This window comes from Amborella trichopoda, chromosome 6 (assembly GCF_054954075.1).
Source record: "Amborella trichopoda isolate Santa Cruz 75 chromosome 6, AtrichopodaSantaCruz75HAP2 v2.0, whole genome shotgun sequence".
Lineage (NCBI taxonomy): Eukaryota > Viridiplantae > Streptophyta > Magnoliopsida > Amborellales > Amborellaceae > Amborella > Amborella trichopoda.
The window spans coordinates 44,170,087-44,194,026 of NC_142341.1; the positions used below are offsets into that span (position 1 = coordinate 44,170,087).

The 23,940-nt window shown below is 32.8% G+C and overlaps 1 protein-coding gene across 1 annotated transcript; it reads right to left on the reverse strand.

Moving 5' to 3' along the window:
- Nucleotides 1-1,621: 1,621 nt before the first annotated feature.
- On the reverse strand, nt 1,622-8,575 carry LOC148781805 (putative 2-oxoglutarate-dependent dioxygenase AOP1). Its single transcript, XM_088868908.1, has 3 exons — nt 8,123-8,575; nt 5,028-5,349; nt 1,622-2,171 (listed from the first exon to the last, which is right to left on the reverse strand). Exons 1-3 carry the CDS (start codon nt 8,494-8,496, stop codon nt 1,923-1,925), a joined length of 945 nt encoding a protein of 314 aa, XP_088725034.1. The 5' UTR covers nt 8,497-8,575; the 3' UTR covers nt 1,622-1,922.
- Between the last annotated feature and the right edge of the window lie 15,365 nt (nt 8,576-23,940).

Here is a 23,940-nt window from a genome sequence, read left to right on the forward strand (position 1 = left end):
GAGGGTCGTCCCTGTTGCCTTTTGGAGAGATAAACCAGATATGCTCACTGTTAGGGATTAATCGGAGTCAAAGATGGTTCTTTGAGAAAAGTATGATCCAGCATGGTCTACGGTAGTCTAATGATGACCCCTAATGTAGTTTTAAGGCTTTTGAAGTCCATCTAAGGGTTATAGTGGTGGTCTTAGCTTTTTGTGGGTAGGAAGGCCTAGAGAGGTCTGGGGATAGGTATAGGTTGATGTTAGGGTTTCTTGGCATAGGGCTAAAGGATTTTTTGGTAGAATTGGGGTTTGGGTCAAATGGAATCCTTCCAGACCCTCAAACAGTCTATTTATAGAAAAAACCTAAGATTGTGAGCTCTTCTCACTGAAGACCATGGGGGACATGTACCCTAAAGACTATGGGGACGTGTACACTAAGACCATGATTTTCAGACGTTTTTGAGGAATTTCGGGCAGTTATGGGTTTGCGATTAAAGGTTATTTGCATGCGTAAATGTGTTTGTCATAGCCAGGGGAATTAACTAGAAAGTCTAGTCCAAAACAAGCTCTACGAATGGACTTTAGTTGCATGCATCAAACCCTTTGTTGCAATTTGCATATGTTTTTTGCATCAACTAAACCTTTGTGGCGGATGGACGAAAATGGAATTATTCGAAACAATCTTGTTATGGTCATAACATCCAAACTATATATTGAATTTGAGTGATCCGTGAACCATTGGAAAGACTATTACGTCTTCGTACAAGTTTATATCCAAATTGGACTAATTTGATTAATTTTTTTGGGATTGAAAAGCCATGGACTTTAGGATATCAATTTTCAAAGTTATGGGTTTCAGAATTGTATATGTGTCTGTTTCTGATGTTTCTTAGGTGTAAGAATGCTTAGGATGATGAACTTGAGGTACTAGATGGTTCCAAAGTGTAGGTTTTAAGTTCACAAAAGTGACTAGATCATGGTACCAACAATTTCAGGCTTTCGGTTTTTTGGAATTCCCTCTACTCAAAAAAGGGTGACTATAGATTCATATCATGTTCCTAGACACAGAGAGTTCAACGACGCTTATTGTGTTGTTGATATTTGTCAGCCTTCATTGTGTCCTAATTAACCGCTGTCTTGTTTTTGGGATGATTTTAGCTTATAAATTGATGTTTTTCGAGCCAATTTGGAGGACCTACAGGTGAAAAGAAACCCTAACTACGATTCGTAGTCTTAGAATGCTCCAACTTTGAAACCCTAGGCCTAGAACTATGAAGCCCTAGATATAGGAACTCCAACTCTGCGGAAACATAAATATAAACAAACCTTTTCAATCAATAGCCCTAGATGTAAATTCTTAGGAATGACTATCTTTCCCAAAGAACATCCATTCAAGGTCATCAATGTTGAAGATCAAGGAATAAGGAGTTTTTCTTCACCATCTGATCAAGGGCCAACTCCGGCTGCTGGTGTTTTTTTCTTTTGTTTTAGTTTTCTTTATTATTTCTCATTGTTTTCTTGCATGCATCTTTATTTTCGTTGTAGATCTATTATTCTTGTTTAGTTTTTATTTTCTTCTTGTTTTACCTTTATTTCTGATTCTTTTGGATACTACACAACCTACGTTGACCTCGGCCGCAAATTCGTAAGGAATGGGTTTGTTTAAATTCATATTTTGACTTTTGAAAATATGAGTTTGGACACAACCTCTGACGGATCAGATCAGTCCGGTCAGTCTTAGAATTGCATGTAAACAGTGACCACTAGTATATCACTGATAGAAAAGCTGAAAGTGGCAGTGGGTTGATCGACCACATAAACTGATTTAATAATATTGATAACTCACAATTACGAAGAAAACAAGACGTAAAACAACTACCATCAGTGCCATAGACATTGGAACCAAAGAAAAGTGTCTAAGCAAATCATAATTGAGAGTGTGTCTAGATGCCTGCAAATTCCTTGAGGCCATACTCCTTCTGATTTGTCCTGTGGAAGTAGTAGAACTTATAGTATGCATGAGTGTCGAAGGGTTTAAAAAGCTTAGGGTGATTTTCGTCCACGAGCTCTTGGGGGGCCTCAATCAATACATTTGGAATTGGGAATGAAAATATCCCACAAGAATATCTGTCCTCGTATCCCTTATGCATCACCCGATGTCTTACCGGATGAAGCCTACCATTGGTCCATGCCTGAAATGAATATTCAGAAAAATGAATGCAACAAAAAAATATGTTTGTTAACTAGATTTTGAATAAGAGAAAACTAGCTATATTCTAAAAGAAGCTATGGCTCATTGAAAAGAAACTCGCAAAACTGAGAATCATTACAATTACAATTTCTTGAGACAAAGTGACCTTTAAATCTAAATCTAAACTGTCATTGCCCATCATCGGCACATGCAAGAGTTGATTCCGGCTGTCTACGGGTATGATGGTCTGTATGGTCTGTTACATAGGACAGGATCAACATGGATGTGGGCATTTCAAAGATAATCACATATTATATGATTATAAATACTAATAAATTTTCTTTTGTTTTTATCATACACATAGTAGTAATAGGGTGTGGTTTGTATAGAGTGTAAACTTTAAACAATCAAAGTAAGGCGCGCATATAAATCTTGGTAAAAGATGTAGTTTTGATAAAAAAAATAAAAAACCCTTTCAATGTCCTAGACTTTTATTTTCAAACCAAACTATAAAATTTAAAGTCGACTAGTGGTTTAGATTGAGTAAATCTAAAAATACTTAAAAAATTCTTAAAATAGACACCTTATATAATATGTTTCAAGATGCACAATTTTTAGGACTTTATAATCTGATTTGAAATTCAGTATTTATAATCTAATCTAAATAATATACCTACAATTGTAATTCTAATTATATGATGGGATTGTCTAGAAAGAGGCCATTTATCTTTTGTACATGGTTGTCACAATCATTCTTTTCCTTTAAATTTCAAAATGGATAGTTGTAAGGGTATCACTTAATGGACACAAAGTTCCAAAAAAAAAAAAAGGAAAAAATTCGTATAGAACCCTAATTCCTCATATTATTTCATGGTAGACCCTCTTTTCGTTTTCTTTCAAGAAAATCCCTAAGAAGTTCACCGTACCCCCTTATCTCTTATCTCCATCTTTTATTGACTTTTGACCATAAAAATTAGCCCCAACAAATATTTTTTTTATCATTTCATCCTAAAAAAAATTTAACCCTCTTTTTCTCTTTCTACCCATTAAAAACGTTTTAGAGTTGAAATGGTATAAAAAACTTTTTTGGGGCTAATTTTTATGATCAAAAGTCAATAAAAGAGGGAGATAAGAGATGAGGGCGTATGGTGAAATCTTTAGGGGTTTTCTTATGCTGCTTGGAAGAAAAGCGGAAGGAGGGTCTACTATGAAATAATACAAGGAATAAGGGTTCTATACGAAATTTTCCCAAGAAAGAAATTCTCGAACTTCGTAACTCACCCCAAGCCATCATATTTGATATCTAATGAGTGGGAAGGATTATGACCTCCATGTACGAAAGATAAATGGTGTCTTTGTAGACAATCCCATATTAAATATACACTATTTTATTCCAATGAGTAATCACATAAAAACAAAATTTGAATACACACCTGGAAAATATCTTTTTAGCCCGATTAATATAAGCCTTCTAGTTTGTTAAGATCTTAGATCCAAAACTTATGAAGATTTTTCCCATTTCCTTTTGTCTTAGATAGCTATGTTATCATTAGATGAACAATATTGAAAACTAAAAAAATAGTTTTGAGTTCGTAAATGCCTAGATCTTGAAATTCACCAATTGGATATTCTAGATTCATTGTTTGAGGGGACTCATTTTAACCATATCTATGATGTAAATTGATTTTTTTTTTTTTTTTTTTTAAATTGACTATTGGTATGAGGAATACGTATGTGCAATTTTTTGGGTCATCAAATGGTACAAATATAGATTTCTAGATGTGTGGTTTCCATATATTACTATACAACCATTACATGAAATGGTTGATTGATTCTATGCAATGGTTTTATCATAATATAATGAAACAATCTAAAAAAACCATGCATGCACTATTTGTTTGACCTTGTTTTTCAAACATATACTCTTTTTATTTTGGTCAACGATCACAAAAGAATAAAATGGAAAAATACAACTTAGAAAATATTTTTTAACTAACTTAAAATAGGCCATCTATTTTACATGTTAGAGCTTTAGAAGGATTTGTTTCCTTTCTCTAGATTTTGTAGATAGACTTTGTTATTATTAGATGAAGAATCATAAATATGAAAATAGTTGATTTTGATTTCCTAGAGGCCTAGATCTTAAATTTCACTATGTGGACGATTTAGATTTGTTATTGGATGGGGACTTATTTTGATTGTATCCAAGGTGCAAATTGAATTTTTTTTTTTTAAGATTGATTGTCTCGATGAATTGAGTGCTTATGCAAACTTTGGGTAAAACAAATGCCACAAATATCAGTACTTTTGTACTCTTATTTAAAGAGAAATATCCCACAAAAATTAATTTTTTAAAGGGTGTGGTTTGTATAGAGCTGAGGCTCTAAACAATCAAAGTAAAGTGCAACTTCAAATAGTGCCAAAAAATGGGGTTTCAATACTGGAAATCTTTGTGATGACCTTAAAATATATTTTCATATTTAATTATAAAATTTAAAGTTTTAAACACAATATAAGTTGAGCAGATATATGAAAACTTGAAAATTGACGGTTCAAAAATGTATTATAAAATATATAATTTCAAAAACTTGAAATCCATTTTTTTCTCATATCATGCAACTTGATATCCAGATGATTAATTTGAGAATAATTGGGCATCAAAACAACCTCTTCTAGTGAATTTTTGAGGTGGGCTCTAAGTTAATTCTTTAAATTCTCAGCTTTATATAAAATTTTTCTTCCTTTAAAATAAAAGAAACATAGTTTATAATAACTCATTGAAACATTAACCTTCGTACTTTTAAGTATCATGAAATATTGACAATTCCTATGTATTAAGAGAGACAACGAGACCAACCATGAAAGTATCACCTATGGTGATAACTAGAGAGCCTCCCGAGGGCACCACTGGTGACCAGGATCCATCTTTAAATTGCACCTCGAGACCACCGACTTGGTCTTGGCACAGTATGGTCATCATGTTCTTGTCAGAGTGATCATGCAAGCCCTTCACTTGGTTGTCTCCTTTGGGGGCCGTGTACTTCATCATGCGAAAATGATAATTTGTGGTTCTCTCAAGGTCATCATTGTATTTCTCCACACCATAACTCTCCAAAACCATTATTCGAATTAGTCTAGAAACCCCTATTATCTTCTTTGTTGCTGTCTTTACCGTCTCGCTATGGCCAACAAAACCAACAATCGTTAGAAAACTAAAATGTTTTATGAAAAATAGATTGCTAAAGTTTTGTTTAGACATATTTCTGAGAAAAAAAGGAAACAAGGGATGTTTCTAAACAAGCTCATTTTTTTTAACAAAAAATCATACAAAGCAGGTGTATATATAAAACGAGCAGCTAATTTTAATTACAAATCGTGCGTTAGGCTTTGTGTTAGTGTGCTGTCTCTTGTCTTCTACCCGCCATTTGGAATGTCCCGATAAAGACTAGCCATCATTATTACGGTTATTTTTCATAACTCTATTAAAAATATATTTTTTAACTGTATATTTCTTAAATGTTTGTATTTATTTTAAGCTCTTTTTTCTATAACGCTCTTAAAAAAAATTATGTTGCCTGAGTCTATAAGAGGTATTGAGTTCAATTGACGGAGGGGGCTATATTTTATTTCGGAACTCTTTTTATCTTAACTCTTTAAAAAAAAAAATTTCTTACATCTCGTGAATTCTAAAATATGACCCCCTATTTTTTCATAACTAAAAACCAATCTTACATATCTGAAAAGAGATAAAAATGCTTGCACAATCTAGCAAAAGTGACATTTATTTTTGTAATTAATTAAATATGACTATGATATTATATCTATGATGTAATAAATCAATCAATATTGAAGCAAAAAAAACCAATGTTGGAAAAACTGGGCGTTCCAACTGCTAACCGCCCCGTTAGATTGGAACCGGCCATTGGCCGGTTCCGATTTTGGGCTTTTTGGTGATCAACAGGTATCTAAAAAAATTTCAAAAAACTGTATATAAATTCTCAAAAAAAAAGGAATTTGGTTTGTAATGTATTTTCCATATTTTTTTATGTTATGGTAAGGATTAAAAATTGTTTTGGTCATTAATACTCACTTTAATTAAAAAATCGATTCATTAAAATTCATTAATTTTTAACTTCATTTGAATGTGTTTTGTTTTAATCATTATTTATATGCTTTTCATATTTTAGTTGACTTTTTGTTTTGCATCTTTTTTATTTTTTCAATAATTTTTTGATCGCCTAGGTTTTTTCACATACCAATCTTTTTATATGCGGTTAGAATGGTTAAATAAGATGGTTTACCGGTTAGACTGGTTAAACCACTTCAGGGCCTATGTGTTGTTAACCATTCCAGTTTGATTTTGCGAACACTGAAAAAAAACACAAAGCAATATAGTGGTTTTCAAGTTATTTCAATATCTTAAAAAAATAATAATAATCAGAATATTATTATTGATAAATTAGAAAAAAAATTTAGATTTTACAAATTTGTTATTGTTGATCGATATTAGCTCTATGATGCACAAAATCAGTCAATATTTTATCAAAAAAATCATGAATCTGCATAGGACTTTTGAAGTTGATTTCAAAAGCTTCAAAATAAACTAAACATCATAAAAAACTATGGAGAAATTAGAGAGATATAATAAAATTGACAATATTTTCACACACTAACGATGTTAGCTCTTTGATGCACAAAATTAGTAGAAAATGACAAAATAAAACCATTAATTTATATAGGGCTGTTGAAGGTTATTTCAAAAGCTTCAAAACAAGCCAAAATAATTTCAATTTGGTGTAGAAATCATCAAGAATAATGAGGTTTGACAAAAAAAACACGAGAATCCGCAGAGGGATTTTGTAGATAACTTCATTAGATTGAAAATGAACCTATAATCAATTAATTTCGTGAATAAATAAGAAATAATGGAAGAGATTGGCAGATTTGTTTTTTTATGAACGAAGAACCTCAGAAACCTAATAATTTCGTAATAAATGTTGTTCGATTTGGGTTTTGAGGACCCAAATCTTAACATAAACATAATATTGTTGATAAAAACATGGAAAGATTCTAAAAATCGATAAAAATCACTCACAATGTTAATATTTTTAGTTTACAATAGTTTCCGTATTACAAAAAAGGAGTTTTGCATGGCAAATACGAAAACTCGGGTGATTTTCACATTTTTTGAACCGATTCTTCCATGTTTTCAGTGATTCTTGTTCACCCTGTTAGTCGGTCGAGGCCGAGTCGACTCACCAGAGTTTGAAAACCTTGTTCCTAAATCTCATAAGAATTATGAAAATCATATAATTCTTAATTATAAATAATATAACTGTGTTTTCCAATTTTTTGGGATTTTCACTATTTGTTTTATATTTTCTACGCATTTTCTAAGCGTTTCTACATCAAAAGTGATTCAAGTATTTCTTTAAAAAAAGGAAAATTGGGAAGTTAAAAAATCTTCTGGAAGTTAAAAAATTTTCTTTAGAACTACCCAAATCACATAAAGTTTAGTTCTAACTAATACAAAGGTGTTTTGTCAAAAATGGTTATATTTGTTTTTTTGAGTGTTAACGGTAATTTTATTGAGAAATGAGAAATTACAAAGAAAAAAGGCAAAAGAAAACGAAAAAAAGAAGAAAAGAAAAGAGGGGAAAAAGGTGGAAAAGGAGGGTTATAATTCTAACTAATTTGATGGGGATAGATCATCTACAGAAATGGTTACTTTAGCATACAAAAATGTCCTGGGTTGTGACGGTGATCAAATGCTCTTTGTAATTTATGTAATTCCGTAAAGAAAAGTTAACTTTTTTGTCCCAAAAAAAAAAAAAATTGAACCCGGAAACTGACATTCAATGTAAAATACAACATCTTTTCATGCCTGACCAAAACCCAATTCATGAAAATTATGAAAATGGGTCAACCCTTTAATGATGTGAATGAATTTACTTGAACTTGGGGTGTCCTTGGGGCCACATGAGGTTGGTAAACTGCTCAATGTTCTCCAACTGCTCGGCATGGTTGATGCTAGTGGCTTCATATAAAGGAGCATGTGATTTGGGCGCCCAATATCCATGGGCAAGAACCTCAGATTGGTTCTTCATCTTCGTTTCCAGGGGAAGATCAAAGAGTTCCTTCATAGCAGAGAAGAATTCCTTCTGCAGAGAATCCGGGAAGTTGGTATCGTACACGGCCTCGAAACACCCTAGGCCTTCAACAGCTTCTCGCACATCTCGTGTCAGCGTTTTCCATCTCTCAGTTCCTGGCTTCAAGACTCCTGAGAAATCAAGGACTGGTACTTTCATGAGAGATTGAGAACCCATGTTGAAGAGAAATGGGATTGATTTTTGCTGGGGTGAAAGGAAATAGGTCTGGATTTTTTTGTGTTTATTTGCAAGAGGAGCTTAGTATATATGGGGTTCGGGGCAAGTTCTTTTCCTCTCGTTAGTTACTAGGACATATAATAAGAAACTGGTTCATAGATACTTGTCGCTTGTTATTGGCAATTGATCCCAATGTCAACCAGTTAGTTAAATTAACTGTCACTGTTTATTAATTTATTCGCTATGACATTATTAGGCATGACACCATTGTTAAATTTATTAAGAGTGGAAGGTGATACGTATCATTCATATTATTTAATGGTTTAGGTGAAGTACAAGAAAAATAACATTCATAATTGTTGCTCAAGTCCAAAATAATATTCGTGCTTCCCAATTAGGGAAGGTTTGGATCGTTAATTCGTGTTCCCGATTCGTGGATAACCTAATTCAAGCCAAATTGGATTCAAGAAAATTTCAAAAAAATTTAAAAAAAAATTATAAATCCTTTTTATTGGGTTTCCAAGAAAAAGGTATTATGGATTTCTTTGTTTTAGAAAATTGTTGTTTCTGTAAGGTTGCGACGTTAAACAATCCAATTAAGGCGCACCTCGAAATTTTATCATACCATAACATATAATTTTGGGGTAAATTTCTTTTAAGATTATCTCAAAATCCATTTTCATATCTAATTATAAAAGTTTAAACTCCAAAAATGGCTAAAATCAAAATAGATCTATAAACATATGAATATATTGAAAATGAACGGTTTAGACAATATGTTGCAAAATGCACTATCTCTAGACTCAAACTCTTTTTTTTTTCATATTCATGTATCTCAATGGGAAGATGATCAATTGGATGATATTTCAACATTAAAACAACCTTTTACAATAGATATTTGAGGTGCATCTTTACTTCTACATTTTAAGGTTCTAGCTATATATAAACTTTTTCCATAGTAACATGTCTTCTTTTTTCGGGTATTTGTTGATCATTACATTTAGGAAAATTGTTTCATGTGAGCTGGACCACATTTCTACATATGTGGTCCAGAACAGTAAAGCATCCATCTTAAAGATGGATGCAAGTAGGCAATCCATCTAAAAACAATAGAAACTAACGGTCCAAATATTTTCTTAATAGAATTATTATTTCTAGTTTTTCAAATTTATTTATTTATTCCTATTCATGATATCCATGTTAGAGATTATATGTCCTTAAAAATTGAATCCAAAAATTCATATTTAAAATAGATTTTTAAGAGGCGCCACATTTCAACATGGAGGGCTTAGCCCGCATGCTAACAGTGTCCGTACATTTGTTTCACAATCAGACTGGATCATATATTGTCAAAACTAGCGCATACAATTTTCAAGATGCAACCTAATACCAAAAAGAAATACTAAATGCTTCTTCTCCGCGTTCACTCTACTTGTTAAGTTGTTGAGACAAATCGAGCATATGGTGAATCGTTTTCTTGCCCGAAATACTGAAGACTAGTACATATCTTGTGCTAACTCCCACCCTCTTGCTACTAGCACCCTGGGTGAGCTATATCTTGTCTCGTACTTGGTGTCTCAGAATCATCCTCACTCCCACCTACTTCCTTTTTCTCTTTCCCCCTCCTTCAATAGGTAAATAACCGCCTATATCTCGAATGAATTGCTCAAATACTAGCAAGTCACCAACTCCTCCATGCGCATCCACTCTTTCTCCATCATCTTCATCACCAATTGTCTTAATAAATGCTATATTACGCAACACTAACTACTCCTCTTCTACTAATTACTCCTTTGTTATATCTCCATTCAATTTTGCATCTAGATCAACTAGGTTGTACTACTCATTTTCCTGTTCAATATCACTCTTAGAAGTTCAAATATTAATGAACAAAAATGACCTTTCAAAGCCAATATGAATTCATTTGATTTCTCTTACGAGTGTTCAACCATTAGTACTTCAATTTCACTCACACCCAATGGCTGAACGACAAAGAGGAAGTACCTTGATAGCTATTTTCTCAAGGTATACTAGAATTATGGTAAAATGTAAAAAGCGTTGCAAGAAGAGGTTGAAATATTTAATAATGTGAAAGATGTAAAAGAACATAAGTGGATCCATCACATTACAATAAGAGAATTTTTCCAAGGATCCAAAAACGCCCTTCGTTAGACGTTTGTTCTGACATCCATTGTTTTAGCTTCCAAAAACTATTCCCCGATAGATTTACTAATACGAGAAATGACATACAAAATTTCAATGGCATAAAAGACCTATTTCAAGAAAAAATCCTACAATTTGAGTTTCTGATTAATTTTCTGACAAAATTATTATTCATAAAACCAAATATAAGTTAGTGATCGTCTAATCAAGAAAATTACTTCAAACCTCCTCCTTCTTTAGGATATGTTACCCTAAAGCCTCTTTGACACATTATAAAATTTACCGGCAAACAATACCGACAAAAATCAATAGCTTTTTAAAGATAGAAATAAAAACGAGAATGGAATCACAAGTAGTCAGGCACGAGCCCATAGACACAACATAAGAAACAACACCCCAAAAAGGGCCTTTCTCTCTCCAAACAAACACTTTTTTATACATCAAAATTAAATTCCCTTTTACATAGTACGTGCCTCCTTCTCCTCACGTGACTCTTACTATATATCTCCCTACTAAAAACTCAAACCAATAACACACCAAAATAAATCTATCTTTAGATTCCTTTAATATTCATCTATCAACTTCCTAAAAGATAATTAGGACTCCCTACTTTACCTTTCGACTTGTGTGACTTATTATTTTTTTTGGTTTCAACCCAATACAAAAAGATAACACGCCCTTTAAAATACAATACATTTCTTAAAAACTAAAGATAAACACCTTGTACCCTCAACTAATACAAAAGATAAATTTGACTCATTATTTTCCCTACTTTCAACCCAACACAAAAAGATAACACCCACTTTAACGTAGGAAACAAAATATATTTCCTAAAAACTAAAGATAAACACCTTGTACCCCCAACTAATACAAGAGATAAACTTTCCTAAACGAATTAAAAGATAACCTTCCTCCCAAGCTAAATCCATGATACTTATCTTTTTATTTCAAAAGAAGAAATCAAAAGAAATACTCTAACTTTCCTAAATAAAAACCCGTCTAGAAATACGTACACTAAAATACAGCTAAAGACTTATCTTTAAAAAAAGATACTCCTTAAAATATAGACTTTATTAAACTAAACTAAAACAAATCCCTATTAATTTTATTTCTAAAAATTCATCCTAATAAAATAAATAAAAAGTCTACACAATCTCTAAAAATAAAATTAACAAAAAATAAAATTGAAATTTGTAGCCACCAAATTTTGATCTGTATCATTCTCCCCTAGTTGGAGAATACTCATCCTCGAATTTTAAAATACACTAAGATAAAATTTGTAGTAGTCACGCCACCTTCTTCAACCTGAATATTGAAAAAATGATCATGTGACCTATGGTTTACTGCATTGATCAAGTCACAACAATGGTGCACTGAAATTATGAAACCCTTGAGGAAAGCGTCGTTGTATATTGATTTTTCAACCACATAAACTTGCTGAAATTTCTCTTGCTTCACCTTAGGGCACATCACATATGCTTCTGTTTATTTGGTATGCATCTCCAAATGCTCGATCTCCTTTGGGTTCAAATAAAGATTTTGAGTTTCCATCTCTCTATCGATTACAAAATTAGATATCCCAGCTACCTCAAAGATAACTTCTTTCCTTTTTTCTTGTTCTTCATAAAAAAACAGGAACTTCAACAAAGATGGGGTAACCTGCGACTTCCAAGAATGATGATTGCAATTGAAGATCCAAAACTACATGTTCTTCATCTTCAACTGGTTCTTCATCAAACTTAGGTAGATCAATCTCTCGACCATCAGTTTCCAACACAAAGCGTTAGCATGGGATGGGTTCTCGAAAATCGTATCCAATTTTCTACCATCATCATGGTGTGTCGAAGCTAGTTTTTACGTTAAGCACAGGGTTAGCTATTTTACTTGCCTTCTCAAACTTTTGTTCTCCATCTCTTGGAGTGCTCGGAGGTTTTGTTATCGCTATAAGGGTGGAGTCTTGATACACGACCATAGAACTTGTCCACGAGCATGATGCCATTCGATGAACACCAAGAAGAAACAACAAAACGTGTGGATCTGAGTAGTCCAGCACGGGCCTATAAACACAAGAGAAGAAATAAAATCCTGAAAGGGCCTCTCTCTCTCTCTCTCTCTCTCTCCATGAATTCACTTTCTTTATTAATCAAAATTCAATCCCCCTTTACATGGTGTGTGCTTCCTTTTGTACATTTAAATCACCTCCTCATGTGACTCTCAAAAGATAACCCCTAATAAATCTCCCTACTAAAAACTGAAAATGATAACTAACTAAAATGAATCTATCTCTAGAGTCTTTCCATATTCTTCCATCCAACTTCATAAAAGATAATTACAATTCCCTAATACATCATTTTCACCACATTACTCATTATCTTTTGTAGTTTTAACCCAACACAAAAAGACAACACCCCCTTTAAAATAGAAAACAAAATATAGTTTTTAAAAACTAAAGATAAACACCTTTTACCCCAACTAATACAAGAGATAAACTTTCCTAAATGAATTACAAGATAACCTTCCAAACAAGCTAACTACATCGTACTTGCCTTTATATTTCAAAAGAAGACTCTAAAAGAAATACTCTAACTTTCTTAAATGAAAACCCGCCTAGAAAATACGGACACTAATATACAACTAAAAACTTATCTTTGCTAAAAAAAGGTACTTCCTAAAATATAGACTTCATTAAACTTAACTAAAACATATCCTCATTAATCTTATTTCTAAAAATTGATCCTAACAAAATAAATAAAAAATCAACCCAATCTCTAAAAATTAAATTGACAAAAAATAAAATTAAAATTTTTTGCCACCAAATTTTGATCTGCATTACTCTCACTCCACAAAAGCGTACTCTAGTAAAAATGCTGGATGCCACATATCTCAAATTTTAGCCATGGCTAAATATTTATAGAAGATATGTTCAACAAAAGACATCTTAGAGATTCAATCTATAATTTTTGACCGTCTAATACATCCTTTTCTTTATGTCCTTTATGCACTTTCTTTAATAAAATAATCTGCCCTTAGTAATGTTCACAAGTGTTTGAAATGTCAGATTGGTTGGGGTAAATTGGTCGTCCAAAAAACTAGTTTACGTCAGTCGATCGGCGATTTGGATTTGGGGAGTGGTTGGATCAGGCCACTCTAGCCTAAAATAAAAGTACTTCAAAAAAATATTCAAATTTGTTACAAATATTGCATTTTGGATTTCAAAAGAAAAAATCGCGGCTATGCAATATGGATTTTAATTATTTTACAAAAAAGTGAATATGGAGATGTCGTTTCCTGTTTGAGGGTTTGTTGATATTGAATTTGATGCTAAATTTGTAAACTAACTATAATAATATGTTTTTACAAAAGAAGAGACTACACAACATCTATGGGTGAAAATAAACTGTATTTTCACCCATAGGCTCAGTGCCGTTCGATTTTTTCGACCGGCGTGGATTAGAAGATGTCCACAGACATAGTATGTCCGTTGTAGGGTTTCTTCACACAAAAAAATATGGGATTCCGCTGTAGCTGTCGTAGAGCCGTTGCAGTTTTTTTGTATAAACCGCAACGGACATGCTATATCTATTTCGGGGTGAAACATTACTCAAATTCGCCCATAAGCGTTTCTAAGAATTTTCTTTTTATAAAGTTCTTTATAGTAATTTTGTGATTTTTAGTGAAGATCATGAATTGGAGAGAGCATGTCCTATGCTATGCTTCTTGAAACCCATGAGTTTTCCTTCTATTCATTAAATCAGTATTTTCCTTACTCTATTAATCATTATAATTCTTGCCCATATTCTTGAAACCCCACTGTCTTTCTTTTGGCATGTTCAATATGTTCTTTGCTATTTTTGTATTTATGTTTTCCATAGTCTTGATAGCACAAGATAACATTTCTTGGTAATTATGCTATGTATTTATATTTTCCATTGGTTTTTCTTTATCACATGATTGTATATCTTGGAAATTATGGCATAATCAGAGAGGCAGGGAGGGAGGGAGAGAGAACCAATAGGAAAAAAAATAAGCAACAAATTATGAGAGAGAGTGTGAGATATGGAGGAACAACCAAATTGTGGTACGGAGGGAGAGTAAAGGGCCAAATGAGAAAACCAAGCACAAGATTGCATATCTTGGGAACTATATTTAATGAGAGAGGGAGGGAGAGAGACCTAATGGGAAAAAAATATAAAACAACAAATTATGAGAAAGAAAGTGTGAGATGTAGAGGAACAATCAAATTGTTGTACTGAGGGAGAGGAAAGGGCCAAATGAGAAAACAAAGCAGAAAGCGGGAGATACTGAGCTTACAAGTTGCTTTGGATAAGGAGAAAGGTACCAATATTCATATTCAAAGGACATTAACCATCCAAAGGGCGTTTGGTCCCGCATTGGTGATATACATAAGAGCCTTATGGGGCAAATTATATAAAAAGGACCTCCCACCCTTCTCTCAAACATTGTCGGCTACGCGTCACATAGAATTGTCGGGTCGCGCCTGCGCATTTAATATTTTTTAAAAATATTTTTTTATTAATTTTTAATTTTTTTAAAAATTAAAAAATTATTAAATAGATAAATTATTCTATAAGACCTTCTCCTACTCATGTGTGTAGGACTCTAAAGGATCATCATTAAATTTGACACAGATTTATAGAAAAGTCAAGACTCTAACTTTTTTAGAGATCCATGTCAACTTTAATGGTGATTTTTTGGGGTCCTACGCACATAAATGGGGGAGGGTCTTATAGGATCATTACTCAAAAGAAAAATAATAATTTAGATATGGGAACATGGCACTTACATAACTGGCCAGTCGGTTCCTAGTAAGAGTAGCTCTGATTCCCGATATGTTCCCGAAACCAGAGGACCCAAACTATTCCATTTTAATAAATTTCAGGGGCCTTTAGATGAACTCATAATTCATCATCATTTTTCCCTTTATCCTAATTAATTGAGATCGGTAATATGAATCATGGCTCTCCATTCTGTTCTATTACAGGTCATATCCTCAGTGAGGCCATAAGTTTGCATATCTTTTCGGACTACTTCCAACCGTGTCCTTTTGGGCAAACGCCTTGCCCTTTTCAGTCCTTCCACTTAAACTAATTCGCACCTTCTAATAGGTATTGTACTTGTTCGGCGCCACATATGATCAACCTACCTAAGTCTACTCTCTCTCTCATTTTATTGCATAATGGTGTTACGCCTAAATTCTCTCGAATAGAGTCATTGTGAATTCTCTCGAATTAGTCAATTTTCTCATCTTTTAAATTCCATTATCTAGTTCTTGGATGCCCATTACTTTTACCTTTTTTGTTCTATGTCTTTATGCAGGTGTCTCTGACTACGGGTCTATGTTGGGTAGTCAACTCTATCTTGGGATAACCTTGCGGTTTTTACATGATGAACTCATTATTAGCTTTCATAATTACTGGTAAGGATAGATTTTTAGGCCATCACAAGTTTTTGGCATTGAAACGACATTTTACAATACGGTTTTGTGGCACACTTTATTTTGATTGATTAAGATTAACATATTATACCCTTTAAAATTATTCGGGTCAAGAAAGTCTACCGCCCTTAAAAAGTGGTGCAGAACATACTGGTTCACTTTTTTTCTCTTGAATTGGGTATTTTTGTAACGAAAAATCAAGTATAATTAACTTTTCAGGTTCTGAGCAACCATGTCCAAGTGAGCACAAAGTAGCTTCTATATTTTTTTGGGATCGTCTACAACAAGACGATTTACATTTACATTTAGTACAATAAGTTCAAAATCACACTTGGCCATGTCAAATTCTACTTTTATATATATATATATATATATATATATATATATATATATATATATATATATATATATATATATATATATATATATATATATATATATATATATAGGGAAAAGATCCTGTCAGCTCAAGGGCGTACAATTACAGTAAACGTTATTGGCCTAGATTGAATCTGGGCTAATCTGACGATCCCGAATATCCTGTCCAGTAGTGTTTGATTTTTAATTTCTTTTCTACAAATTGGATTGATCTAAAATTTAGAGCGTGTGTAAATAAAAAATAGGTGAATCTTCCAAAAATATAAAAAAATATTGATCAAAATACCCCTGTAAACTTTCAGGGTATTTTGACCAATTTTATTTTGCAGATTATTGTTTTTATATTTTTATTAGGTTCGCCTTGATGAGAATAATATACACCTAAAAATTTCAAGTTATTTGGATTTATTAAAAAAAAAAGTAAAATTCAAACATGAAAAGAGGTTTTGACAGTCAGATCGGCCCAGATTCATTCTGGGCCATTGGCGTTTACTGTAGCAGTCCGCTAATGGACGTAAAGAATCCTTTCCCATATATATATATATATATATATATATATATATATATATATTTATATAGGCTCATCACCATCTGAAAAAATAGGGCGGCGTACGTTTTTCGACCACTACAGACCTTGTATGTCCGTGATGGTAAAAAAAAAATGTAGAACCATCAATGAACTGCCACGGACATAGCAAGTCTATGATGGTGGCAAAACACTATAGCACTTCACGTATAGGCATTTTTTAGGTTTTTCCATATATATATATATATATATATATATGTGTGTGTGTGTGTGTGTGTGTGTGCATGTGTGTGTGTGTGTGTGCCTGTTTTTGTATTTTTTTGAGGGTTTGGTTTCTATAAGGTTGAAACTTTACACAATCCAATTAAGGCGCATATCCAAATTTTATCATAACATATAATTTTGGTGTAAAATATTCTTAAGATTATCTGAGACTCAAAATATTTTTTTTTTTCATATTCTTGCATCTTGATATCGAGATGATCAATTAGACAGTTTTTCAACAATAGAACAACTTTTTCCGATGCAATTTTGAGGTGCATGTAATTCTACATTTTAAGGTTGCAAACTTGTATAAACTTTTTCTTTTTTTTTTATTATTATTGTTAGCACTCTACAAAGTCCTATAGGCCACATTAAGAAAGGAATGTAAAATGTTAGAATTATTGTAGTTTCCCTATTAATTATTTAATATTTATAACTTGTTAAAGTAAAATCTGAATGTGTTACAAAGTTTTAGAAAAATTCTTTTGAACTTTGAGCTTGGTTAATGGAATAAATGCATCCATCTAATTTCACATCCAATGGTGAAAAATAATTGTGACCACCTTGTAACAAAAATAAATGGTCTCATTGTATTATTATCCTTATTAATATACTTACCATTGTCTTTTGATGAATATTTAAAATATATCATTCTTGAAATGACAAACATACTCTGTCTTTTAATGCAAATATCAGCACTACTATATCTAAAGTTAAAAATACCCTTGCTCATTTTTTTAGTAATGGAATAAAAAAAGAGGCAACTAAAATAGTTTTGGTAGTTTACACCCCTTTCTACGTGCAACCTATAGAATTTCATTTTTCATTGATGATAACATTACAATATTAATTCTATTCTATATGTAACCTATATGATTTCTAACTATAGGATGTCATCGGGTGTTAATATTAGAGAAATAATTGTTAATCTAGTGGTCTATTTGTTACTGTCCAAGGTTGACTGGTGCAGGCATAGCTTTCCGACAAATAGATAGTTTCTAGGTGAAGGGCAAAGCAAGATCCCCATAGTTAAATCTGAGTATCTTTTGTAGAAAGTGTACAATTCATGTACCATAGTAGTGTATGAGGATAGCTCGCAATCGATGAATGTGAGAAATTCTCTTAATTTCCTTAAGGAAAAGTTTATACAAGGGTGCAAAACTTATACTATCAAAATAAGATGCACCTCAAAAATCCATTAGAACATAGTACGGCGAAGTTTGAAAACCTTCCAATTGAACAACTTGACCTCTAGAGGTATAGATATGAAGAAAAAACAATTTTAATTGCTATAAGTAGTATCATGTAACAAGTTATCTTAACTTTCTATTTTCAATATTTTCAAGTGTTTATAGATCTGCTCAATCTGCACCTTCAAATTTTATCATGGTATATAATTTTGATGTAAAATGTACCTAGGATTATCTCAAAATCTATTTTTATATCTAATTATAAAATTTTAAATTTCAAAAAAGGTTAAAATCAAGTAGATCTATAAACGTATGAAAATCACGAAAATGGTCGGTGTAGATAATATGTTGTAAAATGCACTATTTTTTAGACTTAAAATCTTTTTCTTTTCATAGTCATACATCTCGATGTTGAGATGATCAATCAAAGGGTTTTTCAACATTAAAACTACCTTTTCCAATGGATTTTTGAGGGGTATCCGTAGTTCTACATTATAAGTTAGCATCCTTATATAAACTTTTTACTTTTTTAAATTTGAAATTTCTTAATTACGGTTGAAAATAGATTTTCATACAATCATAAGATTTCCGAATACAAAGTTTAGAGGAGTATGTGACTTGTATAGTATAAGGTGGCCACCTAATACAAACATCATCCTTTGCTTAATCTTGTTTATATGTTGACTAATTGTTGTATGCATCGGGGAACACATTCCTCCATTTGTGTCCGCCGAGGCATAAAACAACCACTTTAAGGTTGGATTCAAATTGGTGATCCCTTTAAGAAAAAATTTTAAATCAATGGTTGTTCATAAAATTATCCTTTTTTAGTTCTTAAAATCAGTTCTAAGATCCATTTAAAAAATACGACACCATGTAATCTCGGTGTCTAGGCCTGGTTAATGCTCTAAAGATGCCAAGAGCCCAAGGGAAAAGTCCAAAAATGGACATGGGCTAGAGGTCAATGAACTCTATGATTCCCAAGGGCTATGATGGAATCTAACGCCAAGAATGCTGTGAATACGTCATCACCATAGAAACTATAGGAAGAGAAGAAGGGTCAATGAAATACATAAATAATGCAACTATCTAATTGCTGTTTAGTTAGAGCATTGTAGTCTTGTAGAAGTGATGTGCTAAATATATTGAAGATTTTGACAAAAAATTGGAATCTCACTCTCCATCGTCAATGAGCGAGTCATCCGTTCGGATGCCCTAGAATATTAGTTCCACCGTCTTTTTCTTTTTTTTTCCCTTCCAATGCAACACCGCCATTTGGTAGGGCCTAAGAACCTCGCTTTGATACCAATTTTTACTATTCTTCACAAATATAGATAAAAAATCGAATATTAATAATTATTTGATTAAAATATTGCCTCTTTAGGGGGCAGATCTCAGCTTTGAGTTTTATTTCCAAGCCCTCACCAACTTCCTACTCTGTACCTATTTATGTTCCTTTAACTAATGAATTTGTATACAATAAGACCATTTATCCTTGGTACAAGGTGGTCACAATTACTTATAACCATTTGATATGAAATTTGATAGCTTGAATGTGTTACAAAGTTCGAAAAAATTTCTTTTAAAGTTTGAGCTTGGTCAATAAAATAATTGCAACCACCCAATTTCACATCCAATGGTCAAGATTAATGTGGCGTCAAAGATAAATGATCTCATTCCATACTTTCCCCTAACTAATAAACCGTGTCTCCAACCTAAAATGTGTCCTGAAGCAAATTTTTATCTTAGTTTAATGGAAAGCCAACTCTATTTTCCTAACAATGTTTATGAATCTACCTAATGACCATGCCGCTTCAAATAAGAGACCTAATCTAAATTGATGAAAAATAGAAAATTACTTGTCACACCCTCTTACCAACTGGATTAGGTTCCTCTCTACATCCCATGTTTTGTTTTCTTCGCTACGGAGAAAAATATGAACTTCAATGTACACCATATATAGATATAGATCCTTGATGCTTTTACCTACAACTCTTTGATCACCCTTGGTGCAATTTCTCCATCCTCAAATTTGTTCTCTTGGAGAGTAAGATATAATACCAATTTATGACGTGCATAAATGTCGACAGGGTGCTCACAAGTCAATGGGAATGCAAATGCGTGGGTCCATGTTGGGTTGACCTTGACCCCAAATTGTCCTAGCAATGGCTAGGCCAATACAGGTAGAGTCTAGGTCTGTCAGACCTAAACTCAGGAATCGGTCACCTCATATTGATTCTTCTATAAAATCGGGAATTGCCCAATCATAGAAGAAAATCGAAGATTTTGAATAGTGAATCGCTCTGATTACGTCATAAATCACGATTCCAGACGCTTTGTGACGTCACAAGGTGAGTCCTTAACTGAAGACATTGTGGTAATTTTGTTCAAAAATATAACCGCAAGCATACCTGACATGCCCCAAGAATTAACAATACTGATATTCCAAAGATGTGACAGTCAAAACATATATACATCTCTTTGTAGGACAAATTTACAGTGGCGAATTCTTATAAAGTAACAAAAGAAAGTTTAAGCACAACTATAATATCTTCCAGAGTTAATCCTGAAAAAATATTTACCATAATTTGATGAGTTTGGCTACTCAGTAAGTGATCATCATAGTCCTAAAAATAATCATGGTTGAAAGATATCAATATTTTAAAAAAGAAGATCTATTAACAGAATTGCATCAACAGTTGCACTATCAAAATGCATAATTAAATATAATTCGAATAATTGAAATACGTATAACATTTTAACGTCAGTACATATATCAAAAGATTTCACAAAATACCCTACTGACGTCCTAGGTCACCTATATACCCCATCAGCGTCCTGATGGGTCCACTTAATCCCTATCGACGTCTCAGATAGGTCCAATTAATCCCTGCAGGTCCACTTATACCTCACCAGTATACCGGAAGAGTCCACTTAATCTCTACTGGCGTACTGGATAAGTCCACTTATACCTCACCGGTGAACTGGATGAGTCCACTTGCATACTTAAAGTATTTCTAAATCTCTTTAAACATTCGAAAGCAGCAATATCATGTACTCAACATATCACTGAAATTATTAATATGAATTTCACAAAAACCATTAAGAACAGTCACTTTCAATAACATTTCAGAAATAACCAGTCAAATATTTTGGGCTCAGATTAGAAAGGTAACAGTTCGTAAAGACATTCTAGCATAATTGCCAATTTAATATGTATAGAAATACTCTTATAGAAATTCAAGAATACGAAATTATCACAATTTATGGGATGTCAATTCGCAAAAAAACATTTCACAGACAATGTTATAATCAATTGTAAAAATATCAGTTTTCAAATAATAAGGCAGTCGTTTGCACATGAATTTTACAATGTCTAAATATTCAAAACAGTAGAATGAAATATCACAATTTTACTAAAAGCAGAAATATCACATTTATTTCTAATAATTTTACAGCATCTAAAATTCTCTACATCATAAAGAGGACCATTACATCCTAAACGTTCCTCTTTCTTTTTCTTCCAAGAATAAAGACTTCGTTTTCAGGGCTTATTGCATCAAACATGGGTCCTACGGAAAAATAAATAGAATAAAAGGTGGGGCCATATCAGCCAGTTATGTAATAAAACTGGTCGGTTCTGTAAACAAACTGGCATGTTCCTTGCACTGCTGGTTCCCAATACAAGGTGAAAACCTGACCGGCTCCATTGATTCCAGTTCCACATTAAGTAATTCCTATCCCCATCGGCATGTTTTTAAAACCATTGGAGAGTCTAAGTACGGGTGATTATTGGGTTTGAGGACTTGACTATGCATCAGCAGGCATTGACATGAGCATAAAATGCGTAGATGGTGATTATCAATTTACCTTTAAATTTTGAAATGGTTTAACACGTTACTCATTTTTATTTGATTTCATGTAAACCATCATTTTTTGTTCAAAATTTAAATGGGGAAATTTACCTGAATACACCTAACTTATCAACTCTTAGAAATATTACCCATTTGTCAGCTATTCCTATTCATGATCGTGTGAACTTAGATAACTTTTTTAAATCAAATCAAGCATATGGGTAAAATATTACATAGTTGATAAAATTAGGTGTATTTTGATAAAGTTTCTTTTCAAATATGCTATGAAATGACACATCTTAATATGTGTTAGTATTTATTTCCATCTTGGCATGCGTATGCTTATGTGTAGACATGCATATGTACATGCTGACATGCTGATGTAGCCCGTGCCGTGTTCATTTCTATGTATGTATGCATGTGTTCATGTTCATTATATTGCTCTCTCTAGGTATTTGGCTCATACTTTGTTGTTGCATTTGTCAAAAGATGTCGTGTAGGCTTGTACATAAGCGAGGTGTTTTTGAGTAAATTTAGACGAAGGTAAGTTGTCTTTTTAGTTTGAACGAGAGAGAGAGAGAGAGGGTTCATCTTTCTGAATTTTTCATCTCTGCTTTCTTCGTAGTGTGCGTGCGCGTGCAATCACGTGAAAGTGTTTGGCCTTTTGCAAATTTATGCATTGTACTGTACTGATGTGTCCTCTTCTTTCTCTTGATGACATCTCCTTATCGGAAGCTTCTCACAAGAAGCTTCTTTTGCAAGTCGAAAAGGAGATTCATTCTCAGCTACGAGACGCGGAGAGAAACATTTCATCTCTCCATAAGGTAAGTTTCTCTCAAACCCATCATTCTGTGACTACCTGTTTTTGTATTTCTATCTATCTTTATCATAGTTTGAAAATTCGGCCAATTCTGTCTTGGATTCGCAAATGTTAGTCTAACTCAGAAAGCCATGGAATCCGGAACAAAAGCCCTTGGGAATGCTGGTTGCCAAAGTCTTAGTGTTAATTACAACAAACGGTCAAGTCAAGGTGTTACTTGACTTTGATTTGGTTGAAACCTGACGTGAGTCCTTCCTTTAAAACACTAATCTTTATGGTTCTAGAATGAAGAAGCAGTTGATCAGATGTTTTGTTTTTCTTTTTCCCTTTTTTTTTGAGATAAATAGCTTACGATAAGATGGTGTTTTCATGGCAAATTACCATTTTGTTGGATTGGAAGTCCATAACTGAAGCACATTTGGTCCTGGTGAAAATGACCAAATGTGCTTGTATTCTCAAAGAAAAAGCTGGGTTGATAGATTAGGATAACTAGATTATTTATTTTCCTTATTCTTGAAATTTCATCACCAAATATTACCTATATTTAGTTGTTATGTTTTGAACAGTGTTTGATAAATCGGCCGGTCCAACTTGGAACCGGCTGAGTAAACCAAAACTGGCCACTAGCTGAGAAGGTTTTGGCTGGCTTAGGTGGCCGGGCTGGTTATTTTTTTAAAAAAAAAATTTCTCTCTATATATATATATATATATATATATAATCTCAAAAAATAAAAAATTTATTTGTAATGTGTGTTTGAATGTTTTTTTTATCATTTTGGAAAAGATTGGAATGT